The 19,125-nt window shown below is 43.5% G+C and overlaps 1 protein-coding gene across 9 annotated transcripts in view; it reads right to left on the bottom strand.

The window, feature by feature from the left end:
• The window catches only part of ADHFE1 (alcohol dehydrogenase iron containing 1), a 36,273-nt gene that overhangs the window by 13,577 nt on the left and 3,571 nt on the right, over positions 1–19,125 (bottom strand). For 6 of the 9 annotated variants that reach the window (XR_010159257.1, XR_010159258.1, XR_001720226.3 and 3 more), the window contains exons 2-10: positions 14,942–14,979; positions 12,307–12,353; positions 10,733–10,786; positions 10,404–10,558; positions 9,751–9,947; positions 7,822–7,899; positions 6,196–6,301; positions 3,140–3,292; positions 1,091–1,189 (exon numbers count right to left, since the gene is read on the bottom strand). Coding sequence is in view for 6 of the 9 variants with exons in the window: in XM_063816342.1 (XP_063672412.1) it covers positions 1,091–1,189; positions 3,140–3,292; positions 6,196–6,301; positions 7,822–7,899; positions 9,751–9,947; positions 10,404–10,558; positions 10,733–10,786; positions 12,307–12,353; positions 14,942–14,979 (927 nt within the window). In the remaining 3 variants the exon portion in view is untranslated. The remainder of the gene's footprint in view (positions 1–1,090; positions 1,190–3,139; positions 3,293–6,195; positions 6,302–7,821; positions 7,900–9,750; positions 9,948–10,403; positions 10,559–10,732; positions 10,787–12,306; positions 12,354–14,941; positions 14,980–19,125) is intronic. The other 3 variants (XM_016959535.3, XM_016959534.3, XM_016959536.3) reach the window with 3 other exon arrangements.

Below are 19,125 nucleotides of genomic sequence, written 5' to 3'. Positions count from 1 at the left end.
GAATGTAAAACAGCGCAGATGCCGTGGAAAACAGTCTGTCAGTATCTTAAAATTTAAACACAGAATTACCATATGACCCAGCAATTCTGCTCCTACCTATATAACAAGAGAAAGGAAAACCTATGTCCATAGAGAAGAAAAAAGCTAGACACAAAAGACCACATATTCTATGATTCCATTTACATGAAATGTCTAGAATGGGGAAGTCTACAGAGATAGAAAGTAGGCTGGGCGTGGTGGCTCATGCCTGTAATTCCAGCATTTTGAGGGGTGGAGGCAGGTGGATAACTAAAGTCAGGAGTTTGAGACCAGCCAGGCCAACATGGTGAAACCCCGTCTCTACTTAAGAAATATAAAAAAATTAGCTGGGCATGGTGGTGCACATCTGTAATCCCAGCTAATCAGGAGGCTGAGGCAGGAGAATTGCTTGAACCTGGGAGGTGGAGGTTGCAGTGAGCCAAGACTGCGCCATCGCACTCCAGTCTGGACAACAGAGTGAGACTCCATCTCAAAAAAAAAAAAAAAAAAGAAAAAGAAAAAGAAAAAAAGTAAATTGGTAGTTGCTAAGTATTAGGGAAGGTGGGGGGATTGGTGGATGACAGCTAGGAGGTATGGGATTTCTTTTTGGGGTGATAAGATGTTCTAAAATTGATGATGGTGGCATAACTTTGTGAATATATTAGAAACTAATGTTCTGTACATTTTAAATGGGTGAATTGTATAGTATGAGAATTATACCTTAAAAATATGTTACTAAAAAACCCAGTAAACCACATTCAATTTAAGAATACATTTAGGTTCCTACTTTATAGCTGGTGGTGGAAAAAAGAAAAAAGAAAAAGAATACATTTAGGAACATAAAAGAATACATTTAGGAACCACATTCAATTTAAGAATACATTTAAGTTTCTACTTTAGCTGGTGGTGAAAAAAGGAAAAAAAGAAAAAGAAGAATACATTTAGGAACATAAAGTTAAATTTCTTCCTTCTATAGCATATTTAAATTTTACCACCTGTCCTGAATTATAAACATTAAAAATTTTTTAAAGCAATAGCTTAAGTAAAGAAATGAAATCTCAGACTTGCTCACCACAGATGAACACCAGCATTTCCAAAGCCGATGCCAGCAAAAGCACTTGCCAAGTGCATATGAGACCTTGCTTCAAGATCATCGGGATTTCTGACAGCCCTGTGAATAATATAAATACCTAACAATAACACATCAACATTGGCAATTCCTACAGAATAAGGAGCTGCCTTAGGGAAAGATATGGTGAAAAAAAAATGCTACTCGGTAGGAAGAAAAATTAGGCAAGTTATTCAAACGACGCCTTGTCTTCTAAATGAAAACTGAAGGGAAACATATTTCTCATCAACTGTTTCAGCAAAGGCATAATAAATACGCTGTCAGCTGCTCGTGTGATGTAAAAGCGCCGGGGGAGGCAACGCGCTGGTCCCTGGATGGCGAGGGCCACTCCAGGAAGGTGCCCTGAGACTCATTCTTCTTCTTCATTTGTCAGTGCTGTTGACGGCCCTGTGAAGGGATGTAAACATTCTCAGATGCCCGGGGCTACCTGCCGGCCAGCGCTCTTTCTCTCTGAGACACTGCCTCCCATTGGACCCACTGGGGGCCTCTTTATATCTGTGGTTGCTGCACCTCTATGCCAACATTATTGAGGAAGTGGATGTTATTGTCGAATGAGCCTTAGCTTGCTCTGGGTGTCCCCAATGCCACTTTGGAAAAGTCAGTTCTCAAAAGCCCCTTTCTGATTGTGCACAGCCTTCCTGCACTCACTGCTAAAACCTTGCCCCAGGGAAGAAGCCTGAAGACTGTCAAGGGAACCTACTTTTCATGTGGGCTTTTTTGCAATTTTGCCTTGCGTAAGAGTTCCTGTGGCGAAATAAAAAAGCACAGCCTTTTTTTCCCCTTTCATTTGAAATGTTCCTTTCGTGTGGAATGGTTGGGTGATCCTGCCTCCTTTCTGAAACCCCATGTTAGTTCCTTATTCCCCCAATGACAAGGCGAAGTAGCAGGTGATGGAGCTTTCAGCCTTTCCTCTGTCCATCTCTCCTTATCTACCACCACTGTGCCACTGCCAAGCCTCTGTCCCTGTCAAACAAACTGGCTCTCCATGATGCGTGTCTGTTTGGACCTAGTCAAGTGCTGCTGTGCTGTCCTGGGAGTCCCCCACAAACCTGAAATAGTATTGGGTTCCTTCCTGCTGCTCTGCTACAAATGCAATTCCAAGGCTCCTTTGTCAGTGGAGCTTCTAGCTCAAGGCCAGAGGAAGCACCGTGCTCACGTCTAGGCCTAGCCTACCTGTGGCCATTCTGTCCATTACGTATAAATACAAACGTGAGTCTGACTTTGAGTATGTCCTAATATCTCAGGTATCAGCTTTCATCCTAAGTATATCTTTGCTGTCTCAGGACCTGATTGCTATTTGCTCTCCTGTAGCCTATGGCTATACATGTATGTATATACTTGTATTCATAAATCTTTCACAACCTCTTAGGAATCTTTTTACATTTTCTGCCTTTTATATCTCCTGGGACAGCAATCTCTACTCTTTTCTTTTCTTTTTTAAATTGAGACAGAGTCTTGCTCTGTCACCCAGGCTGGAGTGCAGTGGTGCAATCATAGCTAACTGCAACCGCCAACTCCTGGCTTCAAGCCATCCTCCTGCCTTGGCCTCCCAAAGTGCTGGGATTACTGGTGTGAGCCATTGTGCCCAGCCCACATTTATTTCTTAAGTTTAGTTCATTTGAGTTAACTCAAAGGATGGATTCTGTGTGTCTTCGGACAGGGCCTGGATGGGCATAGCCAACATCTGCCAGTGTGGGTCTCATTTCTGCCCTGGGGAGCCAAATCTCAAAGGACACCGCCCCTCATCCTAGCTTGGCTCCTAGTTTGTCCCCTGGCTGCCTTTGCCTTTTAGGGACTGAAGGACCCAGTTTTCATCTGCCTGTCCCTTGGGTCCCTCCCGAGGCTGCTGGTGTCTGGGGCTTCTGCGCATCCACTGACTGCTTTTCTGGAACAGACCTGCTCAGGATATTTCAGGCTCAGGCATGTCATGTTTCACGTGCTGGCAGAATGTGGGCCTCCTGTTCTATTTCTATCCCCTTCGGGGTGACATACCTCTTCAGATACTTAGCCACAATCCGCAGCGCGTGGATAGCCCAAATGTCGCTGATTGGGTTGCTGCCCTGGTACGCAGGCCGTGTGATGGGATTTGAAGGGCAGGGGCTCCGCAGGTGGTAGGGCAGGGTAGTGTATGACTCCAGGGCATGGCTAAAAAGAAATATTGAAAGTACACAGATGGAAAGCATTGTCTTCCTCCTTCCCTCCATTTAGATCACAACCTGCTTGGAGCTGTTTGGCACTCAACCCACGGTGGATATATTATCTAACACTGATGATCACAGTACATTCTACCAGCCCACCTCTTGCCTGCAACAGTCATTACTTATAATATAAATTAATACAGTTGAGTTTACATTAACAGCATTACAGTATTTTTGAGTAGTATGTATAAGATTATATATGGACCTTTTCTAGTGTCAATACATTTTTATGGTGTTGAATTATATATTTGAGCAATAAAAAAGCACTGAATCTAAAAAATGACTTCCTTATGGAAGATATTTACCATTTTATACCTTGCATTGATCAAATACCATATTACCAAAAGTGGGTCATAGCTACACCAGACTCCTAGGAAAATTACAGTGTAATGAGTGAGAATATAGACTTTGGGGTCAGCTGCCCAGATGTCAATCCTGGAACAAGATATTCCTGCTGTGGACCTGGTGTGAGGCACTACCCTGACTCTAAGACAGGGATAAATAATAGTACTGGTTCATGATGTGGCTGTGAAAATTCGATGAGTTGACACATGTAAAGTATTTAGAAGAGTACCTGGCACATTGTACACCTTAGTATTCACTATTATTATTAATTCTTGGCCTGAAGAAAGAGCAGATCTTTTTCTCTTATGTACCGTAAACTCAGAGTTTGCTACTTCAAGAACTAAGCTTCATAGCTGCCTCCACCTGCTGGCCTGCCATGACTTCTAGCTCATCAACTGCAGAAGAGAACAGACAGCACCGTCTAGATCCGTGATGCACTGGAAACACAGTGTAACATGAACTATGTTTTGCATGAATTATAGTTTTCAGTATAATTCCCCATGGGGGCCTCTGTAATGTTTCTGGGACACTCTCCTTTCACTTGACTGTGAAGGGAGATGACCCCATGTTTTGCATGAATTACAGTTTTCGTTTTCCCTAGAATGGAGGAATTACTCTCTTCTACATATGAGAAGCAGATATATTTTTTGGACAAATCATTAGAAAATTGTTTTGGAAATTAGTTTGTAGATGGATATGAAGGCTTTGTGGTTATAAGTAGGGAATGTGTGAATAATGCAAGAATGAGGTGTCCACATGGGGAAGTTGGGGTGGCCGGTGAGGCCACTGTAGTCAGAGTGTGACCTCTCTGCCTTGCAGCACATCTAGACTGCATCAGATCCCAGATCCAAGTGCAGATTTGTTTCTCAGGGGTGGACTCACTGAGCTAAGCTCACAGAAACTATGTGTAAAGCCTGGAAGTCAGCTTAATGCTTTATAACAAGAAATATAACTGCTAAGCAGACATCAGAGTCTTCCAGATGGCACCTTCTCTCCCTACAGTCAAGCCCTAGGATGGCCACTTTATGATCAGAAGTCCATGGAGTCCTAATGAGGGGAGTTACCTCGAAGATTTAATACATGGCTTGTCCACCTTCAGAACAGGCCACTGGGCCTTACGGGCAGATTCCTCAGGCCAGGTGTTCTTTCCCTTGGGCAGTACTTGAAAGAGCAACTGCCATTATTCTCCTGCCTTCTGAGCCCACTCCCCACTTTGATTGACAGTGAAGTCTTTGGGCCTGTGAGTCACCCACTTAAGGGTGGCTGCTTTGGGTCATGATGTATTTATTATGTACTTTACAGTTAGGAAGGATAACCTTATTCCCCTCATTTCCAGGTTATTAGGGGACAGCTCATCAAAGTTCTGACAATATTGACCAGTATGGAGTTAGACACAATTTTCTACAGTCTCTTGGCAGGCAGCATAACATAGTGAGGGAAGCAGACCACGGCCCTGGGGGACCTGGATGTGAGTTCTAACTCTGTCACCTCCTGCTTGTGTGAACTAGCAGTATACAAGTACCTAGGATGTGACAGTCACTGTACAGGGATGTGCAGGCATGTGCCACCATGCTTGACTAATTTGTAAAACTTTTTTTTTGTGGAGATGAGGTGTCACTTTGTTGCCCAGGCTGGTCTCAAACTCCTGGCCTCAAGTGATCCTCCTACCTTGGCCTCCCAAAGTGCTGGGAATACAGGCGTGAGCCACTGTGCCCAGCCTGCACCGTTTTTAAAATAGGTACCACGGAGGATGAAAACATACTGTGATGCCACAGATTTTAAGTTATGTCCTGATTTCAGAGGTGTTAAAATGTGAAAAAAATGTGCATGTGCACATAGATGAACGAGGGTCATTTGGCACATGCTGAATGTGAAGTGCCTGTGGGGTCTCCATGAGGCCTGGAGCTCAGGAGCAAGGTCTGTGATAGAAATACTGATTAGGGGGCCATCGGCACAATGCAGCTGAAGCCGAGGGAACATACAGTAAGACTATGGGCAAGTCACTAAACATCTCAAACCCAGTTTTCTTGTTCAATAAAACAAAGGTCCTGTATCACACAGAGCTGCAGTGAAGTGATGTATGTGAGGTGCTGACACAATGTGCACGGTCTGGGGGTGCTCTGGAGGTGTTAGCTCTGTTCCCTGCCCTCTTCCATGACATGAAGCCTTAGGCATTGCCTAGTTAGTGAGGCCATAAAGGTAGCTGGTGTGTCCCTGAGATGCTGCCCACCAGCTCCAACTGCCCCTTTAGCGGCATCTCTATGTCCCTGGCTGTGGCTGGGGGGGATCCATCCTGAAGAGCAGGTTTGTGGCCCACACCAGATGTCACCTAGTCACCAACCTCTAAAGCTTGAATGTTTGATTTAGGACAGGGGGTAATGACAGCCAAAGCTAGGGATGTTGTGGGGTGCTAATCAATGAATACTTAGCGTGTGCGTTGAGCAACAAAATACTATCCATAGACCCAGTACTAAAAAAGCCCCTCCAGGAGGCACCAGCACTTACCAAAGCACATCAAAGCCACTGTTGGCGACCACTCGGGCAGGCATGTGGAGGGTGTGCAGAGGATCAATCAGTCCCAGTGTGGGTTTGATGGCTCTCGAAGTGATGCCTAAAACATAAGGATTTTCAGTAGAGGCTAAAGCCATGGGCATCATTTTAGGAAGGCAAATGACTTCAGGATAATAAATCACCCTAAACATAAAAATATGAGAAAAGGTTCATTTTCATGTAGTAAGGCAGTAAGGAGCAATGGAAAGTGATTTAGAGTCAGAAACCTGGGGTTTTCAGTGGTGTGTTGGAGCTGGCTCCTACTGGTTTCCAAGGGCCATGTGTATGCATCTCTTTCCAACTCCTGGATGAGTGATGTCATTGGCCGTGGTGAGAGTATTTACACCACAGAAATGGGCCAACACTACATGTCAGGGCTTACTTGTTTATTATTAAATTCCAGAGAGCCAGTTTACTAGCACACCACTGGTCCTCGCTCTGCAACTTACTTTGTGTCTTTGGGCAAGTCACTTAGCCTCTCTGAGTTCTCTGTAAGATTAGACTATAACAGCACAGGGCCTCCAGCTCTCATTGAGCTGTTGTAGGGATCAAATGAGAGAATATTAGGTAAAAGTCTTTAGAAACTATCAGGTAGAATGTAAGTGTTGGCCATTATTATCATCAACTTAAGAAATGTCAAAGGATAGTGCAATTTAATTTTAAAAAGAAAAGTTACTAAAAGTGTGCAGTTAAATGTCAATTTATTCTGCTACGAAGATCTGAAAGCAGGATATTGAGCCAGACTAAAAAGAGAGACATTTCTACCGCAATAGCCAAGAGTCTGAGACAGAGAAGACGGCATAAAAATGACTAAGAAGACAGAAAGCAGAACAGAGGTTACCTGGGAAAAGGACTGGAGGGATTGGCTGGGACGGAGCATGAGGAAACTTTCTGGAGGGATGGGAATGTTTTGTATCTTGATTGGGGTGGTGGTTACATGAGCATATATGTTTGTCAAGGCTCATCAAACCAGATTCTTAAAATGTGTGCATTTTATTATACAAAAATCACATCTCAATAAAATTGATTTAAAATGTAAAAAATATGTCAGAGAAAGGAAACAGCCATTTATCATTGGTATACAGTCACTAACTTGGGCAGAGAATGGCCAATTAAGATTCATGGCATTTCAATATGCTTTCAGCAGTAATTCTCAAGAAGTTTATTACATTGTTTCATATTTTTATATGTACTTGGAAAAGGAAAGAAAATGTGTATATACACAAACCCTTTCCTTGGCTCCTTGATTTTTTTTCTTTCTTTTTAAACTTGATACAAAATATTTAACATATTTATAGGGTACATGTGAGTATTGGTTACATACATAGAAAGTGTGATGATCAAGTCAGGCTCTGTGGGGTATCCATCACTTGAGTACTTTTTGGGAACATTTCAAGTCCTCTCTTCTAGCTACTCTGAAATATACAATACTTTGTTGCTGACTTTCGTCATCTTACTCTTCTATAGAATATTGGGGCTTATTCTAACTGTATCATAACTGCTTGATTTTTAAATATTAGGATTTAAAGAAGAGTGTGGAGTTGAAAGGTAAGGGAGATAATTCAAAAGTATGGTTCTTACCAATTTTTACTTTCAAGTGTTCATAGTCAAAAATGGCAACCCCAGTAGTTTCACTCCCGGTTCCTGAGGTAGTTGGCACTTGAACAAAATAATATTAATTTTAATAAAGCATCTAAATAAAGGTTAGTGGAGATACCTAATTCAGCCTTAGGACTGAGGAACAAAATTAGAGAAGGAAACTTTGCTGACCCTCTTGTTTGCATGATATATATGAATTAACATGTATGGAAGCCTAACATGTATGATGTCTATGTCTGCATTAATATGTATGTAATCTAACACGGAGGATGTCAGTGTCTGTGTTATCATGAATGTAAGTCCAATGTGTATGATGTCTGTATCTGCATTAACAGGCATGCATGAGGTCTGTATCTATATTGGCATGCATGTATGTTTAGCATGTACATTGATGTCTATGCCTGCATTAATGCACTTGCATGTTTGACATGTATCATGACTGCTGGATGAATGTTTATGTTGTTTAATATGCATAATGTCTGTGTCTGTATTAATGTGTATGTATATTTAATATGTATGTGTGACCTCTGTATCTGTGTTAGCATGCATGTATGATGTCCATGTCTGCATTAACATACATGCATGTTTAGCATGCATGTGTGTTTAATATGCCTGTATGTGTCTGCATTAACATGGTCACATTTAATATGCATATTGCCTGCTTCTGCATAAATATGAGTGTTAATATGTATGGTGTCTGTCTGTATTAACATGCATGTGTGTTTAATGTGCATGTGATCTCTGTACCTGTGTTAACATGCATGTATGACTTCTGTGTCTTTGTTAACATGTATATATGTTAATCATGCACGTGTGTGATGACTGTGCTGTATTAATAGCAGTGAGCTCTGGGAACCTCAGGCTCCTTGGGGGCCAGAGCTTAAGCAGCTGCAGCTGGGTCAATGCAGGCTGCCCAGCACCTCTGGTAACAAAACTCATATTTGCTGTCTCTAAAAGACATCTTTATTCCCTCTTGGCAGCAAGCACAGTGACGCTCTGCCTTTGCTGGGCTCCGTGGTTTTGTGGTTCTGTCAAGTTTCTAAACTTTACTAATCACCCCTCTGTGTGACGCTGACACAGTTTCACCAGAGGGTTCCATTTGCCAGACACCAATTATGCTGCTCCCTGCTGATCCCTCATTCACAACACAGCAGTTCATCTGCCATCGACTTACTCACATCCCATCACAAGGCCTCTTCACAATAGGGCAGGAGAGGGGAGAAGAAAGGGCAAAACTTTAAACTGAGGATATGTCCCAGTTACCAGTTAGTGCATGTTAGCTATAAAACTTTAAATAGTAATATGCTAGCAGCCATAAAAATGGCAGAGAAGAAAAGACTAGAAAATCTCAAGGTCCCCTGTGGAACAAATGAGCTATTCTGATTTGGATTTGTACGTCTGTGCCCTGGGTAGCCACAGAGCAGATGTCACCCAGCGTGATGGGCCATGCTGGCCACATGTCCCAGGGAAGAGACAAAGCCTGAGGTCAGCTGAAGAGCCATTATGTAGAAGAAAGGGTTGAGTCAACACCAGAAAAATAACAGCTAATGTTCTCCTTAAATTCGACAGTGGCTGGCAAAATGGGACAAAACAGAGAGCAGTTTAAAGGACAAAGCTGCTGACAGAGGGATCTCATCATATGTCAGTGATGACCTTCCCCCTTTTCCACATGGTGACCCCATAGCTTAAATCTGCAAACTTTCCTTCCACTGACCCCAATTGTCTTTATCTATACAATAATGAAGATCAGAATTTTAAAATGAATGATTGTTCTCCAAACAAGGCATTGATTTGAAATGAACAAACCAGAAAGCTTTCGAAATGTGTATGTTAAAAGGACTGGCTTGCATCTTTCTTAAGATCTATTGCTAATTGCAAAATAAAACAAACAAAGAAATAAACAGTCTTTACCTGCAATCAGAGGCTTAAGAGGCACAGACACAGGCTTTCCCTTGCCAATGGGGGCACTGACATAATCTAGGAAATCAGAATGAGGGCTGGATGCATACAGATTAGCAGCCTTACAGGTGTCCATGGTAGAGCCACCACCGACAGCAACATAGGCATCAAAAGCTCCCTTTTGGGCAAACTCAATAGCTTCCATGAAGCTTGGAGAAGAGAAAATAAAAACCAGTATGTTATATTTTTCAGAAATAAATTGCCATGCCATTAACTAAGGCTTGGGGTAAGTTTTGTGGGTTTTTTTTTTTTTGAGACGGAGTCTCATTCTGTTGCCCAGGCTGCAGTGCAGTAGCACGATCTCGACTCACTGCAACCTATGCCTCCTGGGTTCAAGTGATTCTCCCACCTCAGCTTCCCGAGTAGCTGGGATTACAGGTGCCTGCCACCATGACTGGCTAATTTTTGTATTTTTAGTAGAGACAGTGTTTCACCATGTTGGCCATACTGGTCTCGAACTCCTGACCTCAAGCAATCTGCCTGCCTCAGCCTCCCAAAGTGCTGGGATTACAGGCGTGAGCCACCACACCTGGTTGGGGGCAAGTTTTAATCAACAGTTAGCTTCTGCTTAAAGTAAAGAAACAATAACAACAATACAAGAATACCTTGCATCCGTTGGTTCCACTCTCACATTATCATAAACCGTAAAGGGGATGCCATTCTTCACTAGGGAATCCATAGCTACTTGCACAGGAGGGAGCTTGGAGAGGTTCTTGTCTGTCATCAAGCACACATTTTTAGCACCCATGTTTTTTAGGTCCTACAAGAAAACCTATAAGTTAGGTTCAACTCCACTAGAACTGCAATAGACTCTTCTGGCAAACTCACATTGTACATTTTTAAAAATAGAGGATGTGATTGTTGTCATTTAGCATGTGTCTTGTGAGATATGTAACATTTACAGTAGGAGACCGTAGACATCTTGAATACTTGCCATTCCCACTTCCTTTGTAACTCCTGCTCCATATCTAATATTTGAAACAGCCATCTGAAAAAAAATAAAAAGGTTTAGGTGTAAGGAGTATTTGAGAGTTGGCCAGTCCATTTCTAAAAACCTGAAATGGTTTCTTGTTGCCTAGTGCATAAAGTATACACTCCTTAGCATGGTCTTTCAGGTCATCTCCCACCTGGTCTCACTTAAAGAAGTGTGGACGCACCACACTTCCTTAAGCAAACTTCAGCTCCTGTCACATTTGAATGACTTGTCTTTTCCCAAACACATCATAAACTCTCAACTGTTCCCTTAGTTTCAAATGCCTACCTTCCTCCATCTCCACCTGTAAAATAACTCTCAAATGTCTTACTTTCCATTCATCCACCCACCCTTGCATACCTGCCACCCAGTCAATGCTACTGTCTTCTATGTTCGAGGCACTGTGTAGGCTCTGGTAACTCAACTATGAATAAGAGACACAGGGCCTCATAAAGTTTATGAGTGAGAGAAAGGCTTTTACACTGATGGATGATGGGTCATGTTTGGCCTGAAATATATTTTATTTGATCTGTGTTATGTTTAAATTTCTTTTTTTTTTGAATTGACTAATAATGCTTAAAAATCAGGATAAAAAATTTAATAAGACCATCTGAATTTCACTTTCTCTTGAATAATCCAGCAAACTGGGAATGCATTCCCATATGGCAGTGATCTTATAAGGTTGAGTGGAGTCACACCTTAGATGGGGCCTGTGCCTTCAGTGAGCTCACCATGGCATCACCCAGCCTGGTCATCTCTTGGTTAACTGTCGGGCCCCTGGTGACATTTTAATTAGTCATTCCTGAAGGCAGGCGCGGTGGCTTATGCCTGTAATCCTGGCACTTTGGGAGGCCGAGGTGGTCAGATCACCTGAGGTCAGGAGTTCGAGACCAGCCTGGCCAACATGGCAAAACCCTGTCTCTACTAAAAATACAAAAATTGGCTGGGTGTGGTGGTGTGCACCTGTAATCCCAGCTACTCAGAAGGCTGAGGCAGGAGAATCGCTTGAACCCAGGAGGCAGAGGTTGTAGTGAGCTGAGATCACACCACTGCACTCCAGTCTGGGTGACAGAGTGAGACTGTCTCCAAAAAAAAAAAAAAAAAAAAAAAAAAAAATTCCTGGACTAGGAGGAGACAGGGACTTAAACAAATAATTATAAGTAATTATGTAATTACAGTGTGATAAAACTGCACCAGAATTGTTACTTTACTTTGACCTCTTTTGGGATTGTTATAATTAAAAAACTAAAGATTTAACACATAACATATATATACTGGAGAATTTGTAGAATTGGGAATTTATCCTATTTTAGTGACTCTACAAAGACAGCACTCTAGACATTAGCCATGATCTCAGAAGGTTTATATTCCATTATACCAACCAGGTATTTTGCTAAATATGGTCTGATCAAATAGAGATTATGGAATGTGAATTAATAACAGATTTAAAATAAAATAATAATTCATTAGCAAAATATTCTAGTTTTATTTTTTCTAGTCATTCATAAAAGAAATAATGGATTGAGTGAATATACCTCAAAGGCATAATCTGTTGTTTTCCCAGAAGGTGAAAGTCCAGGGGCTAGAAATGTAAAAGTTAGAATCAAAGTGGGTCTTTAAAAAAAAGCATAAATGTTATTGATAGTAAAATCCAGCAGTGAACATAAGTATTTCCTTTGAAGTCTTACCAAAAATATATTTTTTCCAGGTTTCACTGTTGCACATCAAATTAAAATCAATACCTGCATTTTAAGATAGAATGTAATGCGGCCAAGCACAGTGGCTCACACCTGTAATCCCAGCACTTTGGGAGGCTGAGGCAGGTGGATCACGAGGTCAGGAGATCGAGATCATCCTGGCTAACATGGTGGAACCCTGTCTCTACTAAAAATACAAAAAAATTAGCCAGGTGTGGTGGCGAGCGCCTGTAGTCCGAGCTACACGGGAGGCTGAGGCAGGAGAATGGTGTGAACCCGGGAGGTGGAGCTTGCAGTGAGCCGAGATCGCGCCACTGCACTCCAGCCTGGACAACAGAGTGAGACCCCGTCTCAAAAAAAAAAAAAAAAAGATAGAATGTAATGCTAACTTGAGCCTAATTTGTGAAAATAATAAAACATTTCTTGCATTATATTTAAAATATGTGTTTGAAAATATAATGTGTAACAATCCTCTAGGAAAAAAATCCCCTGGTTTAGAGTTGGGTTACTATTACAGAACAACTATTAGTAAGTTCATGAATTAGAGGCTTGCTTACACTTCTTATAGCAACTGTGATAACTTGTTTGTTTTTTTTAATTCATAGGGATAACTTATCACAGTAAGATATTTACATTTCTCAAGCTTATGCATATAAAAAACTTATTTATCTTGGTGAAATTTAATAAACCTTTTTTTTTTTTTGAGATGGAGTTTCGCTCTGTCACCCAGGCTAGAGTGCAGTGGTGGGATCTCGGCTCACTGCAACCTCCGCCTCCCAGGTTCAAGGGATTCTTCTGCCTCAGCCTTCCTAGCAGCTGGGACTACAGGCGTGTACCACCATGCCTGGCTAATTTTTGTATTTTTAGTAGGGACGGGGTTTCACAATGCTGACCTCGTGATCCACCCACCCCGGCCTCCGAAAGTCCTAGGATTACGGGTGTGAGCCACCGTGCCCGGCCTAATAAACATTTTTATAAGGTGCTATTTCCTTGCAAAGGATTAGGTTTTAATTATGGTAAAAATGATTTTCCGTCATATTGGAACAATGAAAGGGACCTAATTAAAGATTTTTATCCTTGTTTTTATCTACTTATTTATATCAATACTGGTCAGTCATACGATAAAGTCTACAGAACAATTTTCACTATGCTTTTTCTTTTTTAAGGAAAATAGATCAGAACTGTACAACAATCTACCTTCAGCTCCCTGAGTGCAAAGGCATCCTTAACCAAAACTCAAACTTATTGGATTCCTCTAGGCTTAAAAAAAATAATCTGTCCCGGTGCCGGGGCTCAAGCCTATAATCCCAACATCGTGGGAGGCTGAGGTGGTAGGATAGCCCAGGAGTTTGAGGGTACAGTGAGCTACGACTGTACCGCTGTACTCCAGCCTGGGTGACAGAGGGTGACCCTGTCTCTCTCTCTGTATATAAAAATCTAATATTTCTGTTACTAAATTTTAAAGACATAAATATGATCCTGGAAAACAATGAGAATATCTTTCTGTAAATTATTAATTTTATTCCCTCAAATAGGAAATTAACTAATTGTTGAAACCAACTAAGAATTTGACAAAATCAGCTGAAGACAAAATTCTGTATATGTTCAGAAGGGCCTTAAAGGTTGGATATGTTTCTGTCTCATGGATGGCAGTTAATGATGGACAGGGAGGTCCCTTGGCTTGTCCTGAAGGGTGAGTCACTCCTTGGGCAAGAGAAAGCCCTTGGTGAGTTACTCTCTCTGTTCTAACTCCCCAACAGGCTTCTCTGTGGGTTTCTGCTTAGGATCCTGGATGGTCAGCCTCTTTCCTTTCCAACTCTTGCCTTAATGTTTAGATCTGACCTTAGAAGAGACAAAATCAGTGGTTGTGTCAGCAATCCATGTGACATTCTTAGGACATGCTGAAACTATGTTGAGTTTCCTGCTGCTCTGTGGACCACAGTGTTTGGTGTTTGGTAATGACTAAGATGTTGTGGTAACTGAAGGTTTGTTATTATTTTTAAGTATTAGGAAATACAATATTATTTTAAATACAATATTATTTTAAAGACTGATACAAACAAGTTTTGTTTTTCTTTCTAGGAACCACCTTGTTCTTGTTCTTCAGCCTCCAGTTTTTAGAGATGTCTTAGAACCTTCCAAAGACTTCATCTTGATTAATTCTGTTTGACAAACTCAGACATTCTTAAAATCCTATCTGTGCATTTTTAGACTTGGCAAGTAATTAAAAGAGAAAAGCGTTATAAGTAGCATTAAATAGATATTTGAGACAAACAAACACGTGATTAGTAGTATACATTCAGCTAACTTTGTATAGAGTTACGTGTTATCAATTTCACAGTGAAATGGTAACTGTTTTCATGGACCTTGCTCTCACATGCCTTGGTTTTCTTTACATACACTACCCAAATGTATTATAATGCCAAATGCAGAAACCAAAATTGTGGCTAGTTTAAAAATACAGAAGTATTACCTTGGGAGTAAGTATGAGAATGAGTTGGGCACTGGCACCTAGGGAAAATAAAAACGACAGCAAGAAAAACCTAAGGTGAAAATAGAGACCAAAAAATGAAAAGCCTTAAGCTAACTCACATTGCAGTCTAGTGCTAAGATGCTATCAAATTGGTAGTTCTTGGCAGACACTGTACAATAGAAAAAATATATATAGACCCAGAAATCACGATGGACAAAAAGTTGACTCAGCGTCTTCCCAGCGCTGTAGCATCATTCTTTCACGAATTCATTTACTCTAGCAATTCCTATCAAATGCCTGCGGGCAGCTGAGATAAACGCTCTGGGGGTACATGCAAGTTTAAGATGGGGGTCTCTGGTCTCCATGAAGCCCCAGCTCTTACTGGGTTAGGAGCGTTGACCAAATCGGCCCAAGGTTAACTCTGTGTGCCTCTTCTTACTTACTACCCTATGCTGGGAACTTGCCTTATATATTTCCCAGTGTCTTCAAGATGTCTAATTTTTCTTCAGGCAGGCTCTAGACCTGAGCCTCCAGGAAAACTTCCTGGACCCAAAGACCTCCCTGGTCCCCATCTTTCTCTGCCCAGTTGCAGCCCCGGGCTCCGAGCTCTCCTCCGTCCCCGCCGCGCCGCTCCCCAGAGGCCCCAGCAGCGCGCACACCCGGCGCGCTCCGAGGTCGCCACCGCATCTCACTTCTCGGTCGACTTCTCTACAGATTTCCCACGTCCTCCTTTTTGGAAACCCTCCCTCCCCTGGCTGTGGTCCCTCTTCCTGTCCTGGCCGTCTCCTATTTCTTGGACAGTCCCAATCTCTCCTCTGGCTTCTCTTTCTCCTGCTCGCTCTCTGATCGAGGCTGGGAAGACGGTTTTATGTTTCGTTGGGTTGCCCAGAAGACCTTGTCCAGTGGTTGGGTCTCGGTAGATACTTGAGTGCATCACTTCCTTCTCCCCGCCAAAAATTCAAATCTGGAATTAAAACACCCGAGGGGGAAGGTTGGGGAGGAAGGAAAAGGGTTGATCTCAGTGGCCGTCCAGATCTCAAAAATTCGAACTGCGAAGTCAAAGCAGACGCGGGGGCGAGTGAGAGCTGGCGCGAGTCGCGGCTGCCATCTAGTGGTTCCCGACGCGCGCGCCGGGGGAGAGGACGCGGGCCAGGCCAGGCTTGTCCCTTCACGGTGGGCTTTGGTTGGAAGACTTTCCCTGCTTTATGCCCTCTAATGACAAGAAAAGTGAGCCAGAGGGAAGGAAAAAAAAAATCCAAACTCAAAACTTTCCAACGTGAACGCTCCTGGGAACCCTTGCTTCCTTCCTACACTCCCCCCCCACCTTTTTTTTTTCTTCCCCAAGCTCTGAGGGTATCTCAATTCATTATTTCTACTTCTTACTTGTGGTTTGTATCCTGTCCCCTCTTGCTTTCTCGGGACCTCTACCTGTCCTGTATTTCCTAGTCCTCCCCCTCACTCAATCTTTTTCAGCCTATTGAAGAGTTTTGCGCCTGAAACTTTTCCACCTCCTACCCCCTCTGGCGGGCTCACTCTCCCTCTCTCTCCTCCCGACCTACATTCGCTGGCTTCGTTTCTGGGTCTCGGACACATTCTTTGGCCCCTGAAATCAGGCTGCTGTGTCTGCAAGTCCAGCTGTCTGGCTGTGTCCTCACTTCTCAGACCTCGTAGCACCTCACTCTAGCAGCATGAAACGCGTGGCCACACCTTTTTCGGCAGGTGGAACTTTTTCCTGGCTCCCAGGACCCCTACTTGTCTGGGCTTCCTCTAATTGTTCTTTTACTGGCTCCTTTTCCACTCTGCCCATTCCTTAAATGTTCGTTTCTGTCCTGGGCTGCCTTCAGCCATTCTGACCCTTCCTCCTCCCTCACCCTTTAGAGCTCATTATGCACCAAGGCCTCAAACATGTCTCCACTCAAGCCCACCCAGTTTTCCTGGGAACCTGCTACTCTCTGGTTCCAGTATCACCTCTCATGTGTATTACTACCAAATTCCCAACTGGCTTCTCGTGGCTCCACCTCTGCCACCTCTATTCCCCACACTGTAGTCGGGGCATATTTCCAATGATGTCACTCCCTTGTTGAAAGCTGCTTCAATGGCTCCCCATGGCTCTCACATACAGTTCAGGCCTGCCCCTGCCTGACTGGCCCCTCAACTCACTCCATCTCTGGGTTTGGGCTCCCGGAAAAATTAACATCTTTCTTTTCCTTGAATGAGCCACAGTCTCTCTCTCTCCTCCAGAACTTTGCCGTTATTATTTCCTCTGCCTGTAACATACTTTCCTTGCCTCTTCTTCTGGATAACTTTTGTTCTTTCCTGTCAGTTCCCCTGGGCAGCCTTCCCTGAGGCCCGAGGCTGCAGAGAGACACCCTTTCTGGAGCCTCCCTTCGTGTTAAAACGTACCACACTGGTGCTGTTTTTCTGCTTCTTTCTGCCTGTGGATTGTGAATTTAGTGATGCCCAGGCAGGATCTACTGTTTCTCACAACTTTATCCCCTGTGGCTAGCACCAAGTAAGTGCCAGGCATAAAGTAAGCCTTTTGTACTGATTAAATGAGCGAGTAAATGAATAAATAAGTGAATGTAGACATTTTCATTCCCCTGACCCTCTCTTCTCTTTTCCTGGCATGCCAAGACAGAGGGCCTGGGGGAGGGGGGTGGGGGCAGGCTGTGGGTTCCCGCCTTCTTAGGATGGCCTGAAGGCACTGATGGGCTTCTTTGGGCTCCTTCAGAGAAGCAGAGTGAGGCTTGGGGAGAGCAGGACCTCATCTACCTGCCCTCCTGGCTCTGGCCCCATTATTCTGGCTTCCCTGCTGATATCACTGATTACCTCTTAGCCACACTCTCAGCAAAACCCAATCTGTCTTGCATTCCCTAAATCGCAGCCCCTCTCATCTACTCAAGGACTGCCAGCAGCTCTCCCTTCTGTCCCCTAAATCATCAAAATCCCCCTCCCTATTAGACATTATCCATCAGCCACCAGCATTTTTTTAGCTTATTCATAAGCACATTTCCTCCATCTTACATAACAAAACCAGAAACCTCTTGTTCCTCTTTCCTCTCCCACTCCCACTTCTACCTCTCTCCTTCCCTTCAGCGGGCTATAGCCATTCTTCCGATTTATCTTCTCCCATTCCCTCTGGAACCTCCTGCCATCAGCTTTTACCCCGACTCAACTGACCAGCTTCCCAGCTCACTAATGCCCTCCACTAGCTAACCACCCTGCTCAGTTCAGTTCTGTCTTCACGGTACCTGATGTGTCAGCGGCATCCTCCTGTTCACTCCCTCCTTCCTGGAAACATGTTCTTCCCTGGCTTCCAGGGCACCACTCAGTTTTCTTCTCATCGCACTGGCTGCTCTTGGCTTCATTTCTTTTCATTTCTTTTCATGATTTTGACTCCTGACCCTGGATGGCTCAGGGGTCAGTCCTGGAACTTTTTCTTTTCTTTCCACACTCAGTCCCTTAGTGACCTCCCCTGGTCTCATGGTCTCAAATACCTTTGATGCTGATGCCTTCCACATTTATCTTTCTGGCTTGGGCATCTCTCCCGAAGTCCAGGTTCACCTGCCCACTTGGCATCTCTGCTTGGATGTCTATGAAGTGGCAACATTTTCCCTATGGAAGACTGAGCTCCTGGTGTTCTCTCAAGCCTGCTCTTCCCACAGCCTTCCCCATCCCCATCTAATGGCAATTTCATCCTTCCAGTTGTTCGTGCCGGAAAATCTTGGGGTCACCCTTGGCCCCACACTCCCATCTCCCCCTTATTCACTCTGCTCCACACCCAGGTATGCTTCACCTCTGCCTACCTTCCCTGAAGGCCACAGGGTTTGCTCTCTGCATCCACTGGTCTTTCTGCAACCATTACCTTCTCAGTGAGTGTGGTCAGCTGAGTAATCGCTCCTGAAGATAAGGTTCTAATCCTGGGAATCTGTGAATGTTACCCTATATGGTAAGAGGAACTTTGCAGATATGATTAAGAATCCTGGCTGGGCACAGTGGTTCACACCTGTAATCCCAGCACTTTGGGGAGGCTGAGGCGGGTGGATCACCTGAGGTCAGGAGTTCAAGACCAGCCTGGCTAACATGGCAAAACCCCGTCTCTACTAAAAATACAAAAATTAGCTGGGTGTGGTGGTGTGTGCCTGTAATCCCAGCTACTCAGCAGGCTGAGGCAGAAGAATCGC

The sequence above is a fragment of the Pan troglodytes genome, chromosome 7 (genome assembly GCF_028858775.2).
Source record: "Pan troglodytes isolate AG18354 chromosome 7, NHGRI_mPanTro3-v2.0_pri, whole genome shotgun sequence".
Taxonomy (NCBI): domain Eukaryota; kingdom Metazoa; phylum Chordata; class Mammalia; order Primates; family Hominidae; genus Pan; species Pan troglodytes.
This window is presented reverse-complemented; position numbering and strand designations above follow the sequence as displayed.